At 32.6% G+C, this 18,935-nt stretch overlaps 1 protein-coding gene across 3 annotated transcripts; it reads left to right on the top strand.

Moving 5' to 3' along the window:
- The first annotated feature begins 7,157 nt into the window (after window positions 1–7,157).
- On the top strand, window positions 7,158–12,596 carry LOC18586958 (Pentatricopeptide repeat (PPR) superfamily protein). Of its 3 annotated transcripts, none has more exons than XM_088802747.1 (5): window positions 7,158–7,305; window positions 7,375–9,413; window positions 9,553–9,743; window positions 11,277–11,435; window positions 12,164–12,596. In XM_088802747.1, exons 1-2 carry the CDS (start codon window positions 7,278–7,280, stop codon window positions 9,339–9,341), a joined length of 1,995 nt encoding a protein of 664 aa, XP_088658873.1. In that variant the 5' UTR covers window positions 7,158–7,277; the 3' UTR covers window positions 9,342–9,413; window positions 9,553–9,743; window positions 11,277–11,435; window positions 12,164–12,596. The 3 variants fall into 3 exon arrangements, with proteins under 3 accessions (XP_088658873.1, XP_088658871.1, XP_088658872.1); XM_088802745.1 differs by having other exon boundaries at window positions 12,147–12,596; XM_088802746.1 differs by having other exon boundaries at window positions 11,530–12,596.
- Window positions 12,597–18,935: the final 6,339 nt, after the last annotated feature.

Raw genomic sequence — 18,935 nt, 5'->3', positions numbered from 1 at the left:
TGATTAGGACTTGATGTAGAATAAGAAGTTTAAAACTATACAACTACTCAATGTTGTACACAAACAAGAATTCTAATTAAATAAGATCTAGAATTTTAGTCAATTTAAAACTCTACAATTACATTATGCGTAGTAGTGAACGAAGTAGAGATAGAATTGAAAAGAAAAATTACTAAAAATAGTTCACAATATAAGCTGCAGAATAAATGTGGAATCATATTTTAGAAACATAGGGAATATAATTTATCTAAGATGTTATTTCTCTGAGTAGAACACTAAATCAGAACAGTAATAAAAGCAGACATTATAAATGTTATCTTAGTGAACAATTGACTTTAAATCTTGATGCATTCATCTAAGAATCAAATTCTATTGAATAGAAAGTTAGGCTATTCATATATACAGAATATTATAAAAAGATAAAGTGAGCATTTTAAATTTGATAAAAACATAAACATTTTTTGAACACTATAAAGCAGTTAATTTAAGCTTAAAAATCAATATATCATAAGAATAATAATATAGATATAAATGAAGTTAAAAGCAAATGATGTGTTTCTATCTCATTCTAGAATAATATGTAAAAAAATTTCCATATGAAAAGAACAATGATATTTTACACATAAAAAAAAAAGTAAGAAAAAGAAATATCTAATAAAAAGGGAAAGAATTAAATTCAAAAATTGAGCGGGCTTACTTTGTAAAGTAGAATAATCAAATCCAAACACAATTTGTTGGCCTACCAGAGCTCACCTCACACGAATAATCAATTACTTGATTCAAGTTTGCTACAAAAGGAAAATCACAAAATAAATATAAATAATATGAGACAATAAGAAAATAAACAAAATGTATTCTAAGGAGCAAAATACCAATAAAAAAGGTGCAAAAAAACCCTATAAAAATATTATTATGGTGGTTGCTTGATTACTATCAATCATGTTTACTTTATGAAAAATAAAGTGGAGATTAATGGGATGCTGCCAGAAATAGGACAGTGAAGGATCAAATATGGTGTATTCTTGATCTCAAATTTTGAGATTTAATACTATAAGTTATATATCTGGACCAAGCAATGAAATATCAAATTTACTTAGACTTCAACTAATAAGTATATTATAATCTGCATCATTTGTTTCATTAATTACTTATTTAAATTCTAGGCAGGACAAAACGTTAGGAACCCAACGTATTAACATCAGAATTTTTAGAATATGACTTATTGAACAATGATTACATGATTTATAGAACAATATTTCTATAATTACATGATTTCCAGAATCTTGTCTCGAAGTAAACAAATGGAAGAAACAATTTAAATTTCACTAAAAAGACTTATCTTTTTTTTGTTATCTATATCAATTAATCTTAATTTAACTATAAATAAAACAATATATTCACAACCACAATAACATTTACCTATAAAGCTGCAGTTTTCTATATCATAAAATTCTTTTTTTTTTAAGATTTTATATCATAAAATTTTAAACAAAAGAATAAGATCAAAAGACTTGTTTCCTGCGCATACAAGCATTTTCCATCAAAGAAGATTCTTTTTTCCATTTTTTGTAGCATAAAAGGTCTGAAATTGTAAATTACATTACCTTAATTAAATTTGTATATACATCATCTAAAGCTGCCCTAAAAGAACAACATAACAATAAAACCACGTTTATACATAAACAAAAAAAAAGACTTTGTAAAACAATGTCATCTTATAAAAGGGTTTTATATCACATTACTAAATTGAACTATAAATAATATATTTGTTTTCATGCTTAATGTCTGCTTTGTCCAAACAATAAGAACAAAGAAAAAAAAATAAACAAAGACAATCTATTTTAACATAGGAAATAAAGAAATTTCATTCAAATAGAGCCCTTTGAATCCTTTGGCTGAGAGAAACAAAAAAAATAGCTATAACTAATCACAAAGCAACTCAAGGAATAAAGAAAATGTAAGAAATCTAAAACAATCCAAAAAACACAAGCGGTGTCAAACCTCAAAACTTGAAATTGAAGCAGTCAACATAGAAACACATAAAAGCATAAATAGAAAAAGGAAAAGAATACAAATAGAAAGAAGAAGAAAATGATAGAGCAAAAATATCGCAATAATCTTCTTGAACCCCAAAATAGCCTCAGCAAGGACAGTTGAAGAGTCTAGCAAGGACAGTTGAAGAGCGACGATTGCCATCGAGAAGACAGGGCAAATGATCGGAACACGACATTGAATTCAAGCAAGCCACGTTGATCAATCATACAAATCGAAGCCATTGGTTCAAATCTCCATAAACAAAAAATTCTAACATCACTGTAGAAGAACATGATATATTTTCACATCACTGTAGATAAACAGAAGAAACATAAGGGAGAAAAAAAGAATGAGGCAACAAGGAAAAACCTATGGCAATTGGCAAGAGTAAAATGACAAGGACAAGTAAACCCATGGCAAAGGCAAACCAAACTACCGAAAACCTTCTTCAAATGGCCAGAAAAGCAAACCCCAAAATGCTTTTCAAATGGCTAGGTGTAATGCTCAACACAATCTTGAAAACCATTTTGAGAGAGCCACGCGTCCAACTTTAAAGCCACCACTTGTCAACTTATGGGAAACCCTCTGGGGCTTCCTTTAACTTAGAGTTATAGATGTATAAGATGGAGATAGTAAGTGATAAAAATTTGATTTGGTTTAAGAGTTTTTAAATGGGAATGGAATTCGAATTGAAATAGGAAAGTGGTGAAGAAATTTAAGAGGTTGGACAATATGTTTAGAAGTTCATTTAAATTAAAGAAAGACTTTAAGAGTTCTTATTATTTTTAGATAAATGTTGATAACTAATGTATGTTAGTTGATAATGTGAGCTGGTGAATGGAGTTGTGTGGTGGATAGGAAAAGATGTGACACTGGATTATGTTAATAGAAATTCCTAATTAGCATATGAAATGGATATGAAAGGTTGATTGAGTTGGAGTAGGACTCTCCATATCAATGTGGAGAAGATCAATTTAAATTCAAAGTTGGTAGTGATTTGGTTTAAGGAGGAATGAGGTTGCTTTAGACTATCTGATTTTAAATTTAAATTGATAAATCTTTATTTGTAGAGGAGTAGGGCTATCATTGTGTGGACTACACATGACGAGAGATGAAATCAATTTTAATAAGATTAGCATGGTGGCATAATGAGTAGGGATTTGGGCATTTTCAAATCTCATTGATCTTACGATTCAGACAAGTAGCTGGAGGTATGGTTGGTCCATAATTAACGTAACATTCGGACATCCATTAGATTTGTAATATAACCAAGTGAAAGGAGATGGAGTTAATGGACAATGACGCAGACAAAGTATATTTGGAGTATTAATGGTTTGGATAGCATATGCAAGTTCGAGCAGTAAGAATTCCTCCAACGTGCAAGCCAAGACTATTCAGACAAATTTATTGCATAGAAAAAAAAACTGATTTGTATCTTGTTTAGCTGTTATGGGCCTTGATAGTGTTTTAATTAACTTTATTGAATTTCCTGAACATCTCTAAATTTAGGAAGTAGGAGTTTCGATGGTTTTTTATGCTAGTTTTTGTTTTATTGAATTATATTGTAATTATAAAGTTCATAATAATTTTAGCTATGGCACCCAACAAAAAATTGCATAATTTTCAAAAAAAAAAAAAGAATTACATAAGAATAACAATATAACAACACATGATAATCAAAGACCTTTTTATAATGAAGAATTGATTTTAGAAAATACCTTTTGCATGTAACTCATGATGGTCCACCCTATTTCATCTTTGATGTCGAGATCATCACATAATAGCTCCAAAATCCATTTTGGATGGTCTTTGTTCTCAACTCCACTAATCACTACCCATGCTATAAAAACATTTGGTTGTTCCCATAGCCAACAACAACCAACATCTATTTTTTTGACTAAACACTTTAAGAAACAACCATTGAACCCAAATATAAGTCTATAGCCTTTTAAAAATTGTTCTTCAGTGCCTCAAAGCAAATTTACATTTGTTAAAACATTTCTACCTCATCTGTTGTAGACTTATCCACCTTTATTTTAATGGTTGATCCTTCATTTGTCTCCAGAAGCTCATTAGCATACTCTCATCTTTTGAACTCCTTTACACAATTCTTTTACACTTGCTTCATCACTTTTTGCTTGGCTTTTTTAGCCTTTAGGAGGCCAACTGTCCTGCCTAGCTTATATCTCACCAATTCTTTAATTTTCTTGCCTTCAAGAATTATATCTTAATGATATCGTCTTTCAACTTCCTAGTCAACACCTTTGTTGTCACTTGCTTGTTCTTATTTGTTGGCAGACAATGGTGGGTTCCAAGATATGTTTTCACTCTAAACGAATTGTCATTCTTGTGCTTCAAAGCTAGTATCCCCCATTCATAGCCAATTACAACACATTTAGCTCTTACTCTTACATTGTCATTTTTCTTGTAGATGAAAGCAGAATGCTTAACCATATTATACTTGCACAGAATAACTTTGAAGTGTCCTGGATCTTTGAAAGATTGACCCATAAAGAAGTTTGATATCGACATATTCGAAGTACAAAACCTCCCACTCGACCTCACCTTTTGTGCCTCATTAGCTTCAGACCCCGAGCTTGTTGAAATATAACTCCTTGGGTCATTAAATTCAATATAATCACTATGCATCTATTCACTGACTCATTACATCTTGGGCCCCTAGAAATGGCCTCACCAATAGGTAGGCTTTCCTCATCTAATTCTTCTGATGTAGTAGCCCTCAACCTATCTTCTACTTGCTTTAAATTCTTTTAATTTCTCCCTATCCAGTGCCAACTCATCCTCCCTTTCATAACTTAACCATGCCCTACCAAAATTTTATTCATTTATACCTTTTCGTTCATTGTCATCTGTTTCACTATCACTATCTTCAAATTCATCATCTGATGACATAAACTCCATATCCTCATTCAATGCTTCAAGCATTGGAGTACCCTGTTAAGCATTGTCCCCATGCTAAACATAAATAGAAAAAATACCCTTCTCCTTAAGCAATTCATACGTATTAGTAACACTTTTATCATCTAGAATTATTTTCAAACTAGTCCTATCTTCATAATGTAAGCCTCTAATCAACCTTAAATCATACTTTAAACTTTTTACCATCTATAATAAACTGAAACAACAAATGGTGTTAACATCAAGCACATCCACCAACTTCCTCTTCTCATTTCAATATGCAAATTTGCAAGATCAAACTAAGGTTCTCCCATGATGAAAGCATATTTGATCAAGCTTATCTACATTAAAAAATTTAAAATCTCAATCGATAACAAAACAAAACATAAATGGCAGACAATAACAGATAAAAAAAACACAAATCAGCATGTTGAACACAACTTAATACTATAAAAACAAAGGCATTAGCATGTGGTAGACCTATTCATTCCATTTCACAACAAAATAATTAGTAAATAGATACAATGTCAGCAATAGAAGCACAATGGTAGACCAAGCATTTAGGACCATAAAAAATCAACATATTGGGACTACAAATTCATCGGCATTTTAACATGCCTCGCTTTTAGACAAGCTTAACCTTTTCCTTTTCCTTTTCCTTATCTCGATTTCCTTCTTTCTCCTAAGCTCTGAGCCATTAGCTTTCTTGGTTTCAAGCTTTCTTAGCTTCAAGCTTTTAAGCTTCTCAATTCACTCTCGGTTTAGGGTTCATTATGGATTTTAGTTTTGATTTATGGTTTTCTCTCAATTTTAGGTGGTCAAAATTTCAGGGGTTAACAGCTTCGGTGAGTATAGTAATTGGGTTTTGGGTTTAGCTACTATTTAGGATTAATTATTGGGGTTAAGGGAGAAATAAATCCTGAGTAGGGGTAGAATAATAGACCTTAAAGCCATATGACTAAATAAGCCACGTGCATTTTTTAACCAATTTTCTAAGTGATTAAAATATTTTTTTTGGTTCAATTCTATTCATTTAGTCCTCATACTCTACATTTTTTTCAATTTAGTTCATGTACTGTATACTTTTGTTCAATTTAGTTCCTATGATGTTGCCTAGGTATTTTTTTTTGGGAAATTTGTTTTCTCAATCTACTAGATAAGTATTAAAGCATGTCATAGTGACGTGGAAGTCATTTTGATCCCAACTCATGGACATGTCTGTAAATTTTGTTACATCAACACTAACATCATCATTTTTAACAACAAAATTAAACAGCATAAGGGTGACTAAATTGCTCTAATTTTTAAAATTGAGAGACTAAATTAACCAAATTTGGAGTACGGACTGAATTAACGAAAATACATGAGTACAAAGACTATTTGGTACTTTGACCATTTGCTAATAGCATTCAAAATTCTAAAAATTAAATTTCCACAAAATACATATTCTATTTTATTCCATTCAATTTCACAAATCAGAGGTGCCTTAACTTTCTGAAAATCGATTTTCTAAGAAGTATAGTGGTAATGGAATGCTTAATAGTCAATAGGATTATAGGAGGCAAAGGGCTATTATTTTAGTTCATATAACTATTTTGGGTTTTGACTTTCCATGCATAGTTAGATAATTGCTTAAATAAAACATAAATTACCATGATTAAGTTTCATTCTGTCTAAATGATGTTGGAAGAATGGGTTGGAACTAGTCCCTTCATTTTGACTATTAAATTTCAAGTATAAGAAAAGAAATTACATCACTAAAAAAGAATGACTGATTGTTCGTTTTTTTTTTAAACAACTATTTGTTGTTTTATAATTGGCATTTGAATTATTTAAAAGAAATTAAAATAAATTTTTATTTTTATTATATTTAATTAAATTTTTATATTTTTTAATCAAATATATACTAACAATTGATTAATTGTTAATAATCAAAATTCTCCTTATTATTTTATATCATATAATTTTTTAAAATGTTATACCTTTATAATTTTTATCATTAAAAAATTGAAATATGGATATTTTAATAATATTAATCACAAAAAACAAAAACAAAAAAGTATCGGAACTCCTTTAGTATTACATGTTTTTTCACAAACTATTTGAAAATTTTTATCCAAATTTTATTTCACTTCTATCATTTGAAGTAAGCGCAAGCAGAAAGCCTTGATGCCTCTAAATTGTAAGTAGGATATTCCTTGATATTTTGTTCTATCTTTTTAATGCATTGCCATGTCCATGTGGGCTTGAATCAAAGACAAAACAATAGTTTTTTGAAGATACCCAGGCCTAAGTTATTGCTGTCTTAGTCTTTGCCTTAACTTATGCTCGCCTCTCTCCTTCAGGCCTCAGGTATGTCTCTTTAGGTTATTTCTTGCTGATGAACCAAAACCAAGTTTTTAATGAAAGCTTCGTTTTCAGTCTTCAACAAGCTCTTATTCAGGAGAAAAACCCCATTCTGGCATATCCCATCTAAGAATTCGGTATCAGTTTCTTCATCTCTTTTAGAATCCCAACATGTTATCACCCAACACTCTCAGGTATGCAATCCCCTGAGTCTGATCAAATCAATACTCTGGAAACGCGGTTGGAATATAAACCCTGACAACTTATGCCCCATTGATTTCAATGAGTCGAGTGTAATCGGGATTTTGACTCATTTGTTTGAGGAAAGTTTGGATGCTGAGCTTGCTTTGTACTTCTTCAAGTTGTCTGAACGTTGCGTTGGATCATTGCACTCGGTTAAGTCAGTATGTAAAATGATACATATCTTAGTTTCTGGGAACATGAATCATAGAGCAGTGGATTTTATTCTACGTCTTGTGAGAATTAGCTGTAGCAAAGATGTTTCGGAGGATTTATTGTTGAAACTCTTTTATGAGACACATAGTGATAGAATGGTTTTAGAAACTGTGTGTAGCATGCTTGTTGATTGTTATATTAAGGAAAACGAGGTTGGTTTGGCTTTAGAATTAGCATGTAAAATGAAGAGTTTTAACATGATTCCGTCAATTGGGGTTTGTAATTCATTACTTAAGGCGTTGTTAGAGTTAAATGAATTGGACTTAGCTTGGGACTTTCTGGACCAAATGCTGAGGCAAGGAAGTGGTTTAAATGTTGCGATTGTTAGTTTGTTTATTGACAAGTACTGCCGTAAAGGCCAACTTTTAAGTGCCTGGACATTTCTGATGGAAATGAAAAACTATGGGATTAAACCAGACGTTGTTGCATATACAATCATAATTGACTCACTCTGCAAGGTGTCTTGTCTAGGAGAAGCAACTTCTTTGCTGTTCAAAATAACTAGATTGGGTATCTCTCCAGATTCAGTTTTGGTTAGTTCTGTTGTTGAGGGTCACTGTAAAGCAGGAAAACCAAAAGAAGCAATTAATGTTATAAATTTCTTTAATCTTAAGCCAAATATTTTTGTATACAATAGCTTTATCTCAAAGTTGTGTGCAGATGGTGACATGGTAGAAGCTTCTCTGATCTTTCAAGATATGTTTGAGTTGGGCTTGCTTCCAGATTGTGTTAGTTATACTACTATAATTGGAGGCTATTGTAAAGATCAGGACATGAATAGAGCCTTTCAATATTTTGGGAAAATGCTAAAATGTGGAATTAAGCCATCTGTGACTACATACACAGTGCTCATTGATGCTTGCTGCAAGTCTGAGGACTTGGAAATGGCAGAGTGTTTGTTTCAGAAGATGATAATGGCAGGGTTGGTACCTGATATTGTTACATTCAACACTGTAATAGATGGCTACGGAAAGAAGGGCCACTTGCATAAGGCCTTTATGCTTCTAGATATGATGAGATCAGCTGGCATCTCTCCCGATGTTACGACCTATAACATTATTATTCACAGCCTAATTGAAAGAGGATTTACAAATGAGGCAAAAGTTATTCTGGATGAGCTTGTACAAAGGGGTATTTCTCCTGATATGGTGACATTCACTAATATTATAGATGGGCTCTCCAAAAAAGGGGACTTTGAGGAAGCATTTCTCATATGGTTTTACATGAGTGAACGCCATGTGAAACCTGATGTCGTGACTTGCAGTGCTTTACTTAATGGCTACTGCAGGGCACGCCGGATGGAAGAAGCTAACACTCTGTTTCTTAGGATGCTTGATGTTGGGTTGAATCCAGACCTGGTATTATACAACACTCTCATTCATGGATTTTGTAGAACTGGAAACATGGATGAGGCATGCAACTTGGTGACAATGATGGTTAGAAATGGCATCCTACCAAATAACGTCACTCATCAAGCGTTTGTCCTTGGATTTGAGAAAAAGTGGGTCAAAAATCCCGAAGAAAGTGCAGCTTTGAAACTTCAACAACTTCTGCTGAGACATGATATCCATGTTGATGTTGATTAGTATACAGCTATGCTATAACTTTTCAGCTGAGATGCAGCACTGCTTCTGAAGATTCCTCCAGCTGCTTGAGTTGTAAGATTGTCTTCTTTTCATGTTCCTTGTATTTGTATGCTTGATTTAGCCAAATCGAGTAAGACTTTTCTTTGGCATTGTGCTTGGTATACTTATTATAATTTCAAAACAATGTTCTGAATTTCTGGCTTCTTCTCAGTGATCGTTTCAGGTAGGATTGCTGCTATGACTTAATCTTCTTAACATAAAACTAGTTCTTAAGGTGGTCTCTTTGCTAAATAGTAAAGATCTGCCTTGGATGATTGGTGGTGCTTTCCAGTGGTCATACCTTCAGAAATCATATGAAAGTCTTATGGGATGAACCTGATTTATGGCAGGCTAGAATTTAAGGTATATTTGGCCCTCATCTTTCTGTTAGTTCTGCTGAATCAAATTACTGCATATGCAATATGTGGACCAAATAACCCTTAAATTTTCATGCAAGCACACATGTTTTAACCTGCATGAATCTGGGCACATATATTTAGATGAAAAATTATTTGGCTTCTTAGATGATAAGAAGAGGCCTCTCTGGTTCTCTATCTCATTCTGTTTACAATGTCTATAAGGATGTTGGAGACAAATATTTTTGGAAGGCAATATTTGTTTTTGGTAATCTCTTAGATGTCTTGATCAGGTACATTTGATTTTATTTTTTGGTGTTGTGTTCTTAATACTTTATGTGGTTGACTTACCTTAACATCCTCATCTTTAATGAGCAACAAGGAATGCATGTCCTTGGATGAACATTGACTGAATTTCTGCAAGGTATGAAGTGGTGGTGCTCCTACCTTAAGATGGAGCATTTTGCTGTTTTCTGTATGGGGCTAATAAACATTGGCTGTAAACCCAATGGGTGACATCTTTAAGTGCAATCACACCCAGAATCCCCAATTTCTTTTGAGAACTTCCTATTTCTTAATGGCCAATACACTATTGCTAGCTGGTGAAGCCTAGCTTCTCTAGATTAGATTTCTTGTTCTTTCACTCTTTGATCTTCTTAGATTTTTTTTTGCAAAGATTATTATCGCAATTGACCATATTTCCATTAGGAATTGTATCTCTCATCAAATCAGGACTCTTTCTATTTAACTTCTACTGTACAGCTCATTCTTCAAGCAAAGCGGAATATACGTGTGATATATGGATTTGTGTGACAAACTTCTATTATAAATAATTTGTAATATATAAAACTAATATTTTGAGAAAAAAAATGTAATAGTTGCTCGAAATTTAAGATTTTAATTTATGTATTTGAAGAATTAGAAATCTAATTATATTTATTTTACAATGTTCAGAATAAAAACTTTGAAAAAGTTTTAGCAAATAATCTAAAAAAGAAAGAGAGTTATAAATTACTAATTTTCTTAATTGATTCAATACGATAAGATTTGACTAAGTCATGGAAGAAGTTTATAAATTTGGATACCTTTTATGATGGCCTGCTACAATGTAAATGTTATCTCTCATATTTCTCTTTTTATTTTCAAAATTACGCTTCCTATCACGGTGTGTGTGTGTGTGTGTGGGTGAAAGTGCAGGAGCTGATTGGGGGGCCTATTAACATGTTAACTCTAACATATGTTCAGTTTAAATTTCCTTTTACTGTGTTTTTGTACAGAAAAAGTCTTTGGATGCAGATTAAGGGTTACCTTACCTTCTTCAGAATTTGAAAACTTGAGATGATGATGAAGATTTTGTAATGAGTATTTATTTTGGCTTCAGAAAAAAATCATTAGCTGGTTACTATTTTGGATGAGGAAATGAGTGGAGGAACAGAGATGGGCTGCAGTTGTTAAAAACACAATTTTTTTTTTGGAATGAAAACTTTTTATAGAGTATACTTTGTGCTCATCAAGGCTTAATCAACCTAATGTAATGCAGGGAACTTCAGGGTCTTCATCCTCCAAAATGCAGGTATTCTTTGAAACTTGTTGCAGATTTATGAAAGCAATTACCTCCAAGTGTAGATGGTCCTTGGAATTTCATATGTTTCCAGTTCAAAATATGTGCTCCAAACAGGGACACCACAAATTCAAACTTGTAAGTTCTTTTTCCTCGACTCTCTTTGGGCATTTATTCAACCTTTTTAGTAATCATGGTGGAATTCTAATCAGTACTCATTTTATCTTTTTAGGAAACATGTAGCACATGTATACGTCAGTTAGGATAAAGGATAGTGCTAGGAGATCCACCTCTATCTTCAATGCCAGTGCTGCTGAATTTATCATAAACTGGTAGAGGCATGTTTCTAACTCTACCATGTTGTGAGATGTGGCTTAAAATTTTTAATTTCATCTGTTGTAGATGAAAGTGTTGGCCCTTTGCATTTAAAGGTGCCAACACTTGTGAAACAAAAGCTTGGTTTCCAAGAAATGTACTAAAGTGTTGACACCTTCCATTATCAGTACAAAAATGTTGCACTAATGACTAATGTTCACTTTTTAAGTTGGTTTAGACTAGAAAAATACAAATTGGTCTTGTAAGGTTTGTATGAAGTACCTCCATCAAAAAGTTAGGAAGCTACAGAAATCCTTAGCAAATGGCTTGCAATGGAGGATTTATCGTAAATGAATTTCTTCTTTGTTGTACATGTAATGTACAAGGAATAGGTTTCACAATTCATGCATGTCATTTGTATCTTCTGTCATACTTTATTCTTTTGTTGTTTCATATTTCTTGATTAGTTATTGTCTTGGTTAATCAATCTAATCTCTAAGCTGATTGTTTTGATTGTTACTGACTACCATTTAGTGTTTGTGAGGGTGCAGTAGTTCAAGTGCAGGGGAATGCTGATGAGGGCGGTTTTCGGTATAGAGTAGAGAGTAAAAAGCAGGTTCTCCTATTGAAAGAAGGCGAAACAAAGAGATATGGATGACCAAACTTGCAGCTGCACTTTAGTAAATGTTGGCACTTTGGCCTTGACTGAAAGTGAAGAAAGAAAGGGTTTGTACAGAATAGGTGAAAGTGAAAAAAGATTGCTTGACATGGTTATGATGTGGTATGATCCTTCCTACATGGCATGAGCTTAGTGGCTGTGGGCATTTTAACTACTTTTCCAGGGAAAGAGAAGAGCCCATGGCGATGGTCCATGGATGGATTAAAAGGAGGCAGAGGTTGGAATTCTGGATCCTTCTCCTGGAGAGCGGTTGTTAATAACTCGAAGATCAAGTCAATCGAAATTGAATGTATTTACTTAGAACTTGTTCAGTTCGGTTTTTTTTTTTTTAAATTTTAAAAGCTATTATGAAGCTTTTTTTAAAAAATAATAATTTTTAAAATTAAGCTAAAGCTAGATGATAAATTTACTTTTATAAACTCTTTTTTTTGGGTAAATTGTTTGGCAAAATAATTTATATAAGTTTTAATTTTGATTTTAATTATAATAAAGGGTATTTAGTAAACAATTTTCTATTAATCACGAATCTTTTTATTTATCATGAAAAAAAATTAACTATTTTTTTATTTATTTAAAACAAAAATTTGAAAATATAAAAAGTATTTTCATATAATATAAAGTTTATAATCAATAATAAATCATAAAAAAAAAGTTTCACAAATAATTTATAAATAACACATAATTCATAAACAACTTATAAATCAATGATTTTTATTTTTTATCAATGCAGTAATTATTTTGTTGCGAACTCTAAACTTTACTATAAGCATATAAAATCCAGTTCTGTATCACTATTTCTTCTTTATTGACTCTCAAGAATATAGCTGAGATTATGATTACATCTATCAAACTCTTCATCTGTATCACTGTCAGTAAAAATTCTACTACGTAATTATACATATCGAATATATAATACATAAGTAAGTAAAATATCGATTTTACAAAAAATTGATTTAAAATTTTACTAAATATTAAAATCAGAATAATTTAATTTTATCCAAATAATCAAACTCAAATAACTAAATTAATTAACTCAAACTAATTAATTAAAATTTATACTAAAAAGAAAAATCAAAGCAACAAGATAATTGGATAAAAATCAAATCAAACAAGTTTAGAATTACAATATCCTTCATATTATATTTAAATTTTAAGTCTCTTCCTTAACTTATTTTAATGAGTTAAATTACTAACATAGAGTTTTCAATTATTTATAAGAGTCTCCCGACTCATTTTATAAAGATATCTATTTTAATCAAAACACTATATCTCTATGTGAAGTAAAATTAAAATTAGACTTGTTAATATGGACTGGCTCGACCTAATCCATTGTGGTTGAAGAAATATGGGTTGAGTTGGGCCAGCTCATTTTTTAAACGGGTTGTCAAAATCCCAACCCAGCCCATCCTTTGCCAGTCCATGGGTTGGGCTAGGCTAGCTCACTTTTTTTCAAAAAAAAATTATTTTTACAAATTTTCTTAACAAACTCCTTATCAATAAATTGTTTCATAATTTGATTTATAGATTGAATAATAAAAACATGTTAGAATAAATAAATTACACCAAATATAAATAAAAAAATAAATTACACTAAAAATAAATAAACTTTCAATTATTAACATAAACTACAATCCCATCAACATAAGTATATAACCAAATAAATAGAAACTTCAAGATTCATTTATATCTTGCTCAATCCTCATCCTAGAGCAAAACATTTGAATCTTATTTAGACAGCAATAATGTCTTAAGGTTTGAATCATTATCATCTAATATTCATTGTCATAAAAGAAACAAAGATAGTGAGTTTCAATCTTAACTAAAATTATTAATTTGACAAACAAAAATTAAAGATATTAAAATATATAAAATAAATAATACCATCGGTAACTAAGAAAAGCCATGCAACCAATTGTTTGAAAGTTTTTTTTTTTCTTCAGAAACTCACGATCCCTTAAAGGCTCATAAGCTTTGATATTATGTTACAAAATTAAAAGAATGAACAATGAGGATAAACCATGTTGATACTTCATTCATAAACCTTCTAATATACAAGTATATTATAGTACAAATTTTTAAACATACATTAGTATGTGGTAACTTAATCGGAAAGATATGAGACATAAAACCAACATTACAAGTAACAACTTAGTTACTGAATGTGGCAATACTTCAACACAAAAATATCAAGCTTAAATTAAATGTCTTGTGCCAATTTAGAAGTTCTAGTCCTACTAGGAATTAAATTAAGTATAAACTTTGTAATCTTAAACATTTTAGGATTATGAATTTAAATTTGACCCTTATTCTCAATAGGAGTTCTAATCTATTAGAAATTTAATATTCAAAGGAATTCTAATCCAATTATGCTCTCTAATCTTATTAGAAAATTTAATCCTTGTTGTCCTCAATTTTTACAATTCTAGTCCAACTAGAATTAGATCTTCATAGCCAAGAGTCCTATTTCTTTGCCAATTTGATTTTAGAATCTTATTTGGGGTAGTCCTAGACTCTTTAGGATATATTCCATTACAATTAGGAGTCTAAATTTAGGTTATAACCAAATTAGTACAACTCTTAATTATATAGAGAATAAATCACACAAGCTAGTGTAATTTTGTTGGGTTTGCATCACTTATGCTGTCCCAAATTCTTTGAAGCTCCACACTCCATTGTTTGCTGCGATTTGGCACCAATTTAGAGACATCCCATGCCCCAAACATCATGCCAAAAAGCTCTCAAAACCTGAGTGTCGTAACGTGCGGGTCCGGGGACCCGACCGCCAGATGCGGGTGAAAATTAAGTCGGTTTAGGAGTCACCACCAATCTTTTTTTATCTAGGTCTGATTGGTCACCTATTAACCCGATTCTAATCGACGAAGTCCTAAATTAATTTTAGGTCCGTCGAAAGAACGAGAATTGGTCCACGTTTTTAAAGATGGGTTCGGGAGTGCGGTTACGCACGAAAAAGGGTTAGCACCTCCGTGGCGCCCGTTCCACGAACGGTACCATTTAATCTTAAGTTATCTTAATATAGCCTACTCTTAATTTAATCCCTATTTATTAATTAAATTTTTATTAAATTGACTGGCTGAGTTCTTTTTTGGTTTTACGTATGCACATGATGCAAGCGTAAAATGATGTCATGACTTGTTTATTTTAAAATGATGGGGTCGGTAATCTTTTATTGGAAAATTATTCGAAGACCATCCCAACGCTTTGGTGAAGTCTCGAAATTCTCCTCACCTAGAGATATCCCCGGAAGAACTTGTCTCTACAAGCTCCTCAGGGAAATCCCATCATCGGAACTCCCGCACCATTTGCAAGATAAATGTGGCATGCTATGACAGGATAAAGTGATGATATCTACATGCACACGTTTATTGATTTAGGTGTCTACAGTTGCCCCTCTTTGTACATTCCCTCTCTTTTTTTTTTGGTTATTCTCTTTTTTTAATTATTTTATTTTATATTATATTTTATTATATTTTAATTATTTATTTATTTTTTTAGGTGTCTACAGTTGCCCCTCTTTGTACATTCTTGAGAATCAAGAATAGTGCAAAGACGTAGATACCGGATTTGACTTATCTCGAAGCCTGTTGATTTAATCAATTCTATCTAGCCTCGACTTATCTCAAAGTAAGTTCGATTGAAATTTCTAGACTTGATCTAAGTTTGACTCATATTAGAACAAATTCGATTAAAATTCCTAGACTTAATCTAAGCTTGACCTATCTCACAACAGGTCTGATTTAAACAAAATTAAAATTCCTAGATTAATCTAGGCTCAACTTATCTCACAACAGGTTTGATTTAAAATTGAAATTCCTGGACTTAATCTAGGCTCGGCCTATCTCACAACAGGTTCGATTTAAACAAAATTGAAATTCCTAAACTTAATTTAGGCTCGACCTATCTCACAACAGATTCGATTTAAATAATTGAAATTTTTAGACTTAATCTAGGCTCGACCTATCTCACAACAGGTTCGATTTAAACAAAATTAAAATTCCTAGACTTAATCTAGGCTCGACCTATCTCACACCAGGTTCGATTTAAACAATTGAAATTTTTAGACTTAATCTAGGCTCGACCTATCTCACAACAGGTTTGATTTAAACAAAATTGAAATTCTTAAACTAAATTTAGGCTCGACCTATCTCATAACAGGTTTGATTAAAATTCCCAGACTTGATCTAAGTTCGACCTATCTCACAACAGGTTCGATTTAAAAATGAAATCCCTAGACTTATTCTAGGCTCGACCTATCTCACAACAGATTCGATTTAAAAATTGAAATCCCTAAACTTAATTTAGGCTCGACCTATCTCACAACAGGTTCGATTTAAAAATTGAAATTCCTAGACTTAATCTAGGCTCGACCTATCTCACAACAGGTTCGATTTAAAAATTGAAATTCTTAGACTTAATCTAGGCTCGACCTATCTCACAACAGGTTCGATTTAATTCTTTAATGCTAACTTAATTGGATTAACATGAAATGAAAAGACTCAAATCCTTCCATTAAAGTTTTACAATCTCAACATTTTTGGTTGAGTGAATTTCGACCTTCAAAGCTTGAGACATGAATTAATTTTGATTCTTGTCGAGTGCATGGCTAGACATGTATGCATGATCGACATGATGAAATGTTTTCATGTTTATGATTCATTAAGGCTCTAAGACCCTTCTCTTGTTTCATCCAATTTTTCACTGCAACTTTCAATCTTCTTTGCCTGTTTTCTTTCCTCCTGGAGAATTCAGGTAACTCCAAATTTTCCCTAAGTACCCTCTCTTTTGACATCTGACTTTGCCTTAGGTTCAAGGCTCTGCCATTCCCTTTTTTCATCATTAAGTCTTTTGCTGAACAATGAGTGTAATTTCTTGCTTAATTAGTTTATTTCTTTTACTAATCATCATTCATTTCTATGACAATCACTATGTGAATCATGGGATGGTAAATAACGAAAGGGTTAAAATAAAGAGGCGAAGGAGAATTTCATATATGAGAAATCAAATAATCCAAGGCAAAAAGAATTTACAGGGTAAACATTAGATCTTTAAGTAATGAACACTCAGACCACTAAGAGAAAACAATATGATATTCGACTTCAAGAATTGTCCTTGTTTGATGCTTTGAGCAAATCTGTAGGTTGTAGACTCCCTAGCTTCCCCTATTTTGTGAAATTGTGGAGCTCCATTCATGGTGTATTTCTACCTCAATCTTGTGTTCCCTATAGGCTGACATCTTCAAATTCCATTCTAACTTCTTGCTTTTCGACCTCAAGTCGCCCTTTTTGGGTTTTCAGCATGAGCCTCCTCCTTTAGGTACGAGCTGCCCTTTTCGGGTTTTCAGCACGAACCCCTTCCGTCTCTTTTTTTTTTTTAAGCATAGTATTTCTTCACCGTATCTGCATTTATCGGATTAGGCAAATCTTCTCCATCCATGTCGGCCAAAATCAAAGCTCCTCCTGAAAAAGCCTTCTTTACCACATATGGCCCTTCCCAATTCGGCATCCACTTTCCCCAAGAATCAGTTTTATTAGGGAGTATTCTCTTAAGAACCAACTCTCATTCTCGGAACTGCTTGGGACGAACTTTTTTCTTGTATGCTCTCATCATCCTTCGTTGGTACATCTGGCCATGACAAAGAGTCGCAAGCCTTTTCTCCTCAATCAGATTCAATTGCTCGTAGCGGGAGCGGACCCACTCAGCATCTTCCAATTATGTTTCCATAAACACCCTCAATGATGGGATTTCTATTTCAACAGGTAGAACTGCTTCTGTACCATACACTAATGAGTACGGAGTTGCCCCGGTGGAGGTACACACAGAAGTTCAATATGCATGCAAGGTAAAAGGAAGTTTCTCATGCCAGTCTTTATAAACTTTAGTCATCTTTTTGACAATCGTTTTGATATTTTTGTTGGCTGCCTCTACCTCTCCGTTCATCTTCGGACTGTAAGTTGTTGAGTTATGATGCTTGATCTTGAATTTAGTGCAAACCTCCTTCACCATCGCACCATTCAAATTGCTTGCATTATCAGTAATGATCCTTTCCGGCAGCCCATACCGACATATGATCTCCTTTTGGATGAACCTGCACACCACCTTTTGTGTCACATTGGCATAGGAAGTTGCTTCTACCCATTTCGTGAAATAATCAATGGCCACCAATATGAATCGATGTCCATTAGAGGCTTTTGGCGTAATAAGCCCAATCACATCCATTCCCCACATTGAAAATGGCCAAGGTGCTATGAAAACGTGCAATGGGGCTGGTGGAGCATGGATTCTATCAGGGTATACTTGACACTTGTGGCATTTTCGAGCAAAGTTTATGCAGTCTGATTCCAATGTTAACCAATAATAACCATCTCTCATAATTTCTCTAGCCAACATATGTCCATTAGCATGAGCTCCACAAGTTCCTTCGTGGACTTCTTTCATTATTTTGTTGGCTTCCATAACATCCACACATCTCAAGAGTACTTGATCTCGACTCCTATTGTAGAGCACTTCTCCGTTAAGGAAGAACCCCATTGCTAATCTTCTAAGAGTTCGCTTGTCATTGTCCGTGACATTCTTAGGATATGCCTGGTGCTTGATGTATTGCATGACATCACGATACCACGGCTTAC

This window comes from Theobroma cacao, chromosome 10 (genome assembly GCF_053813885.1).
Source record: "Theobroma cacao isolate CCN51 chromosome 10, ASM5381388v1, whole genome shotgun sequence".
NCBI lineage: Eukaryota > Viridiplantae > Streptophyta > Magnoliopsida > Malvales > Malvaceae > Theobroma > Theobroma cacao.
Note: the sequence above shows the minus strand (reverse complement) of the source record. Positions and strands in the feature narration are given on the sequence as shown.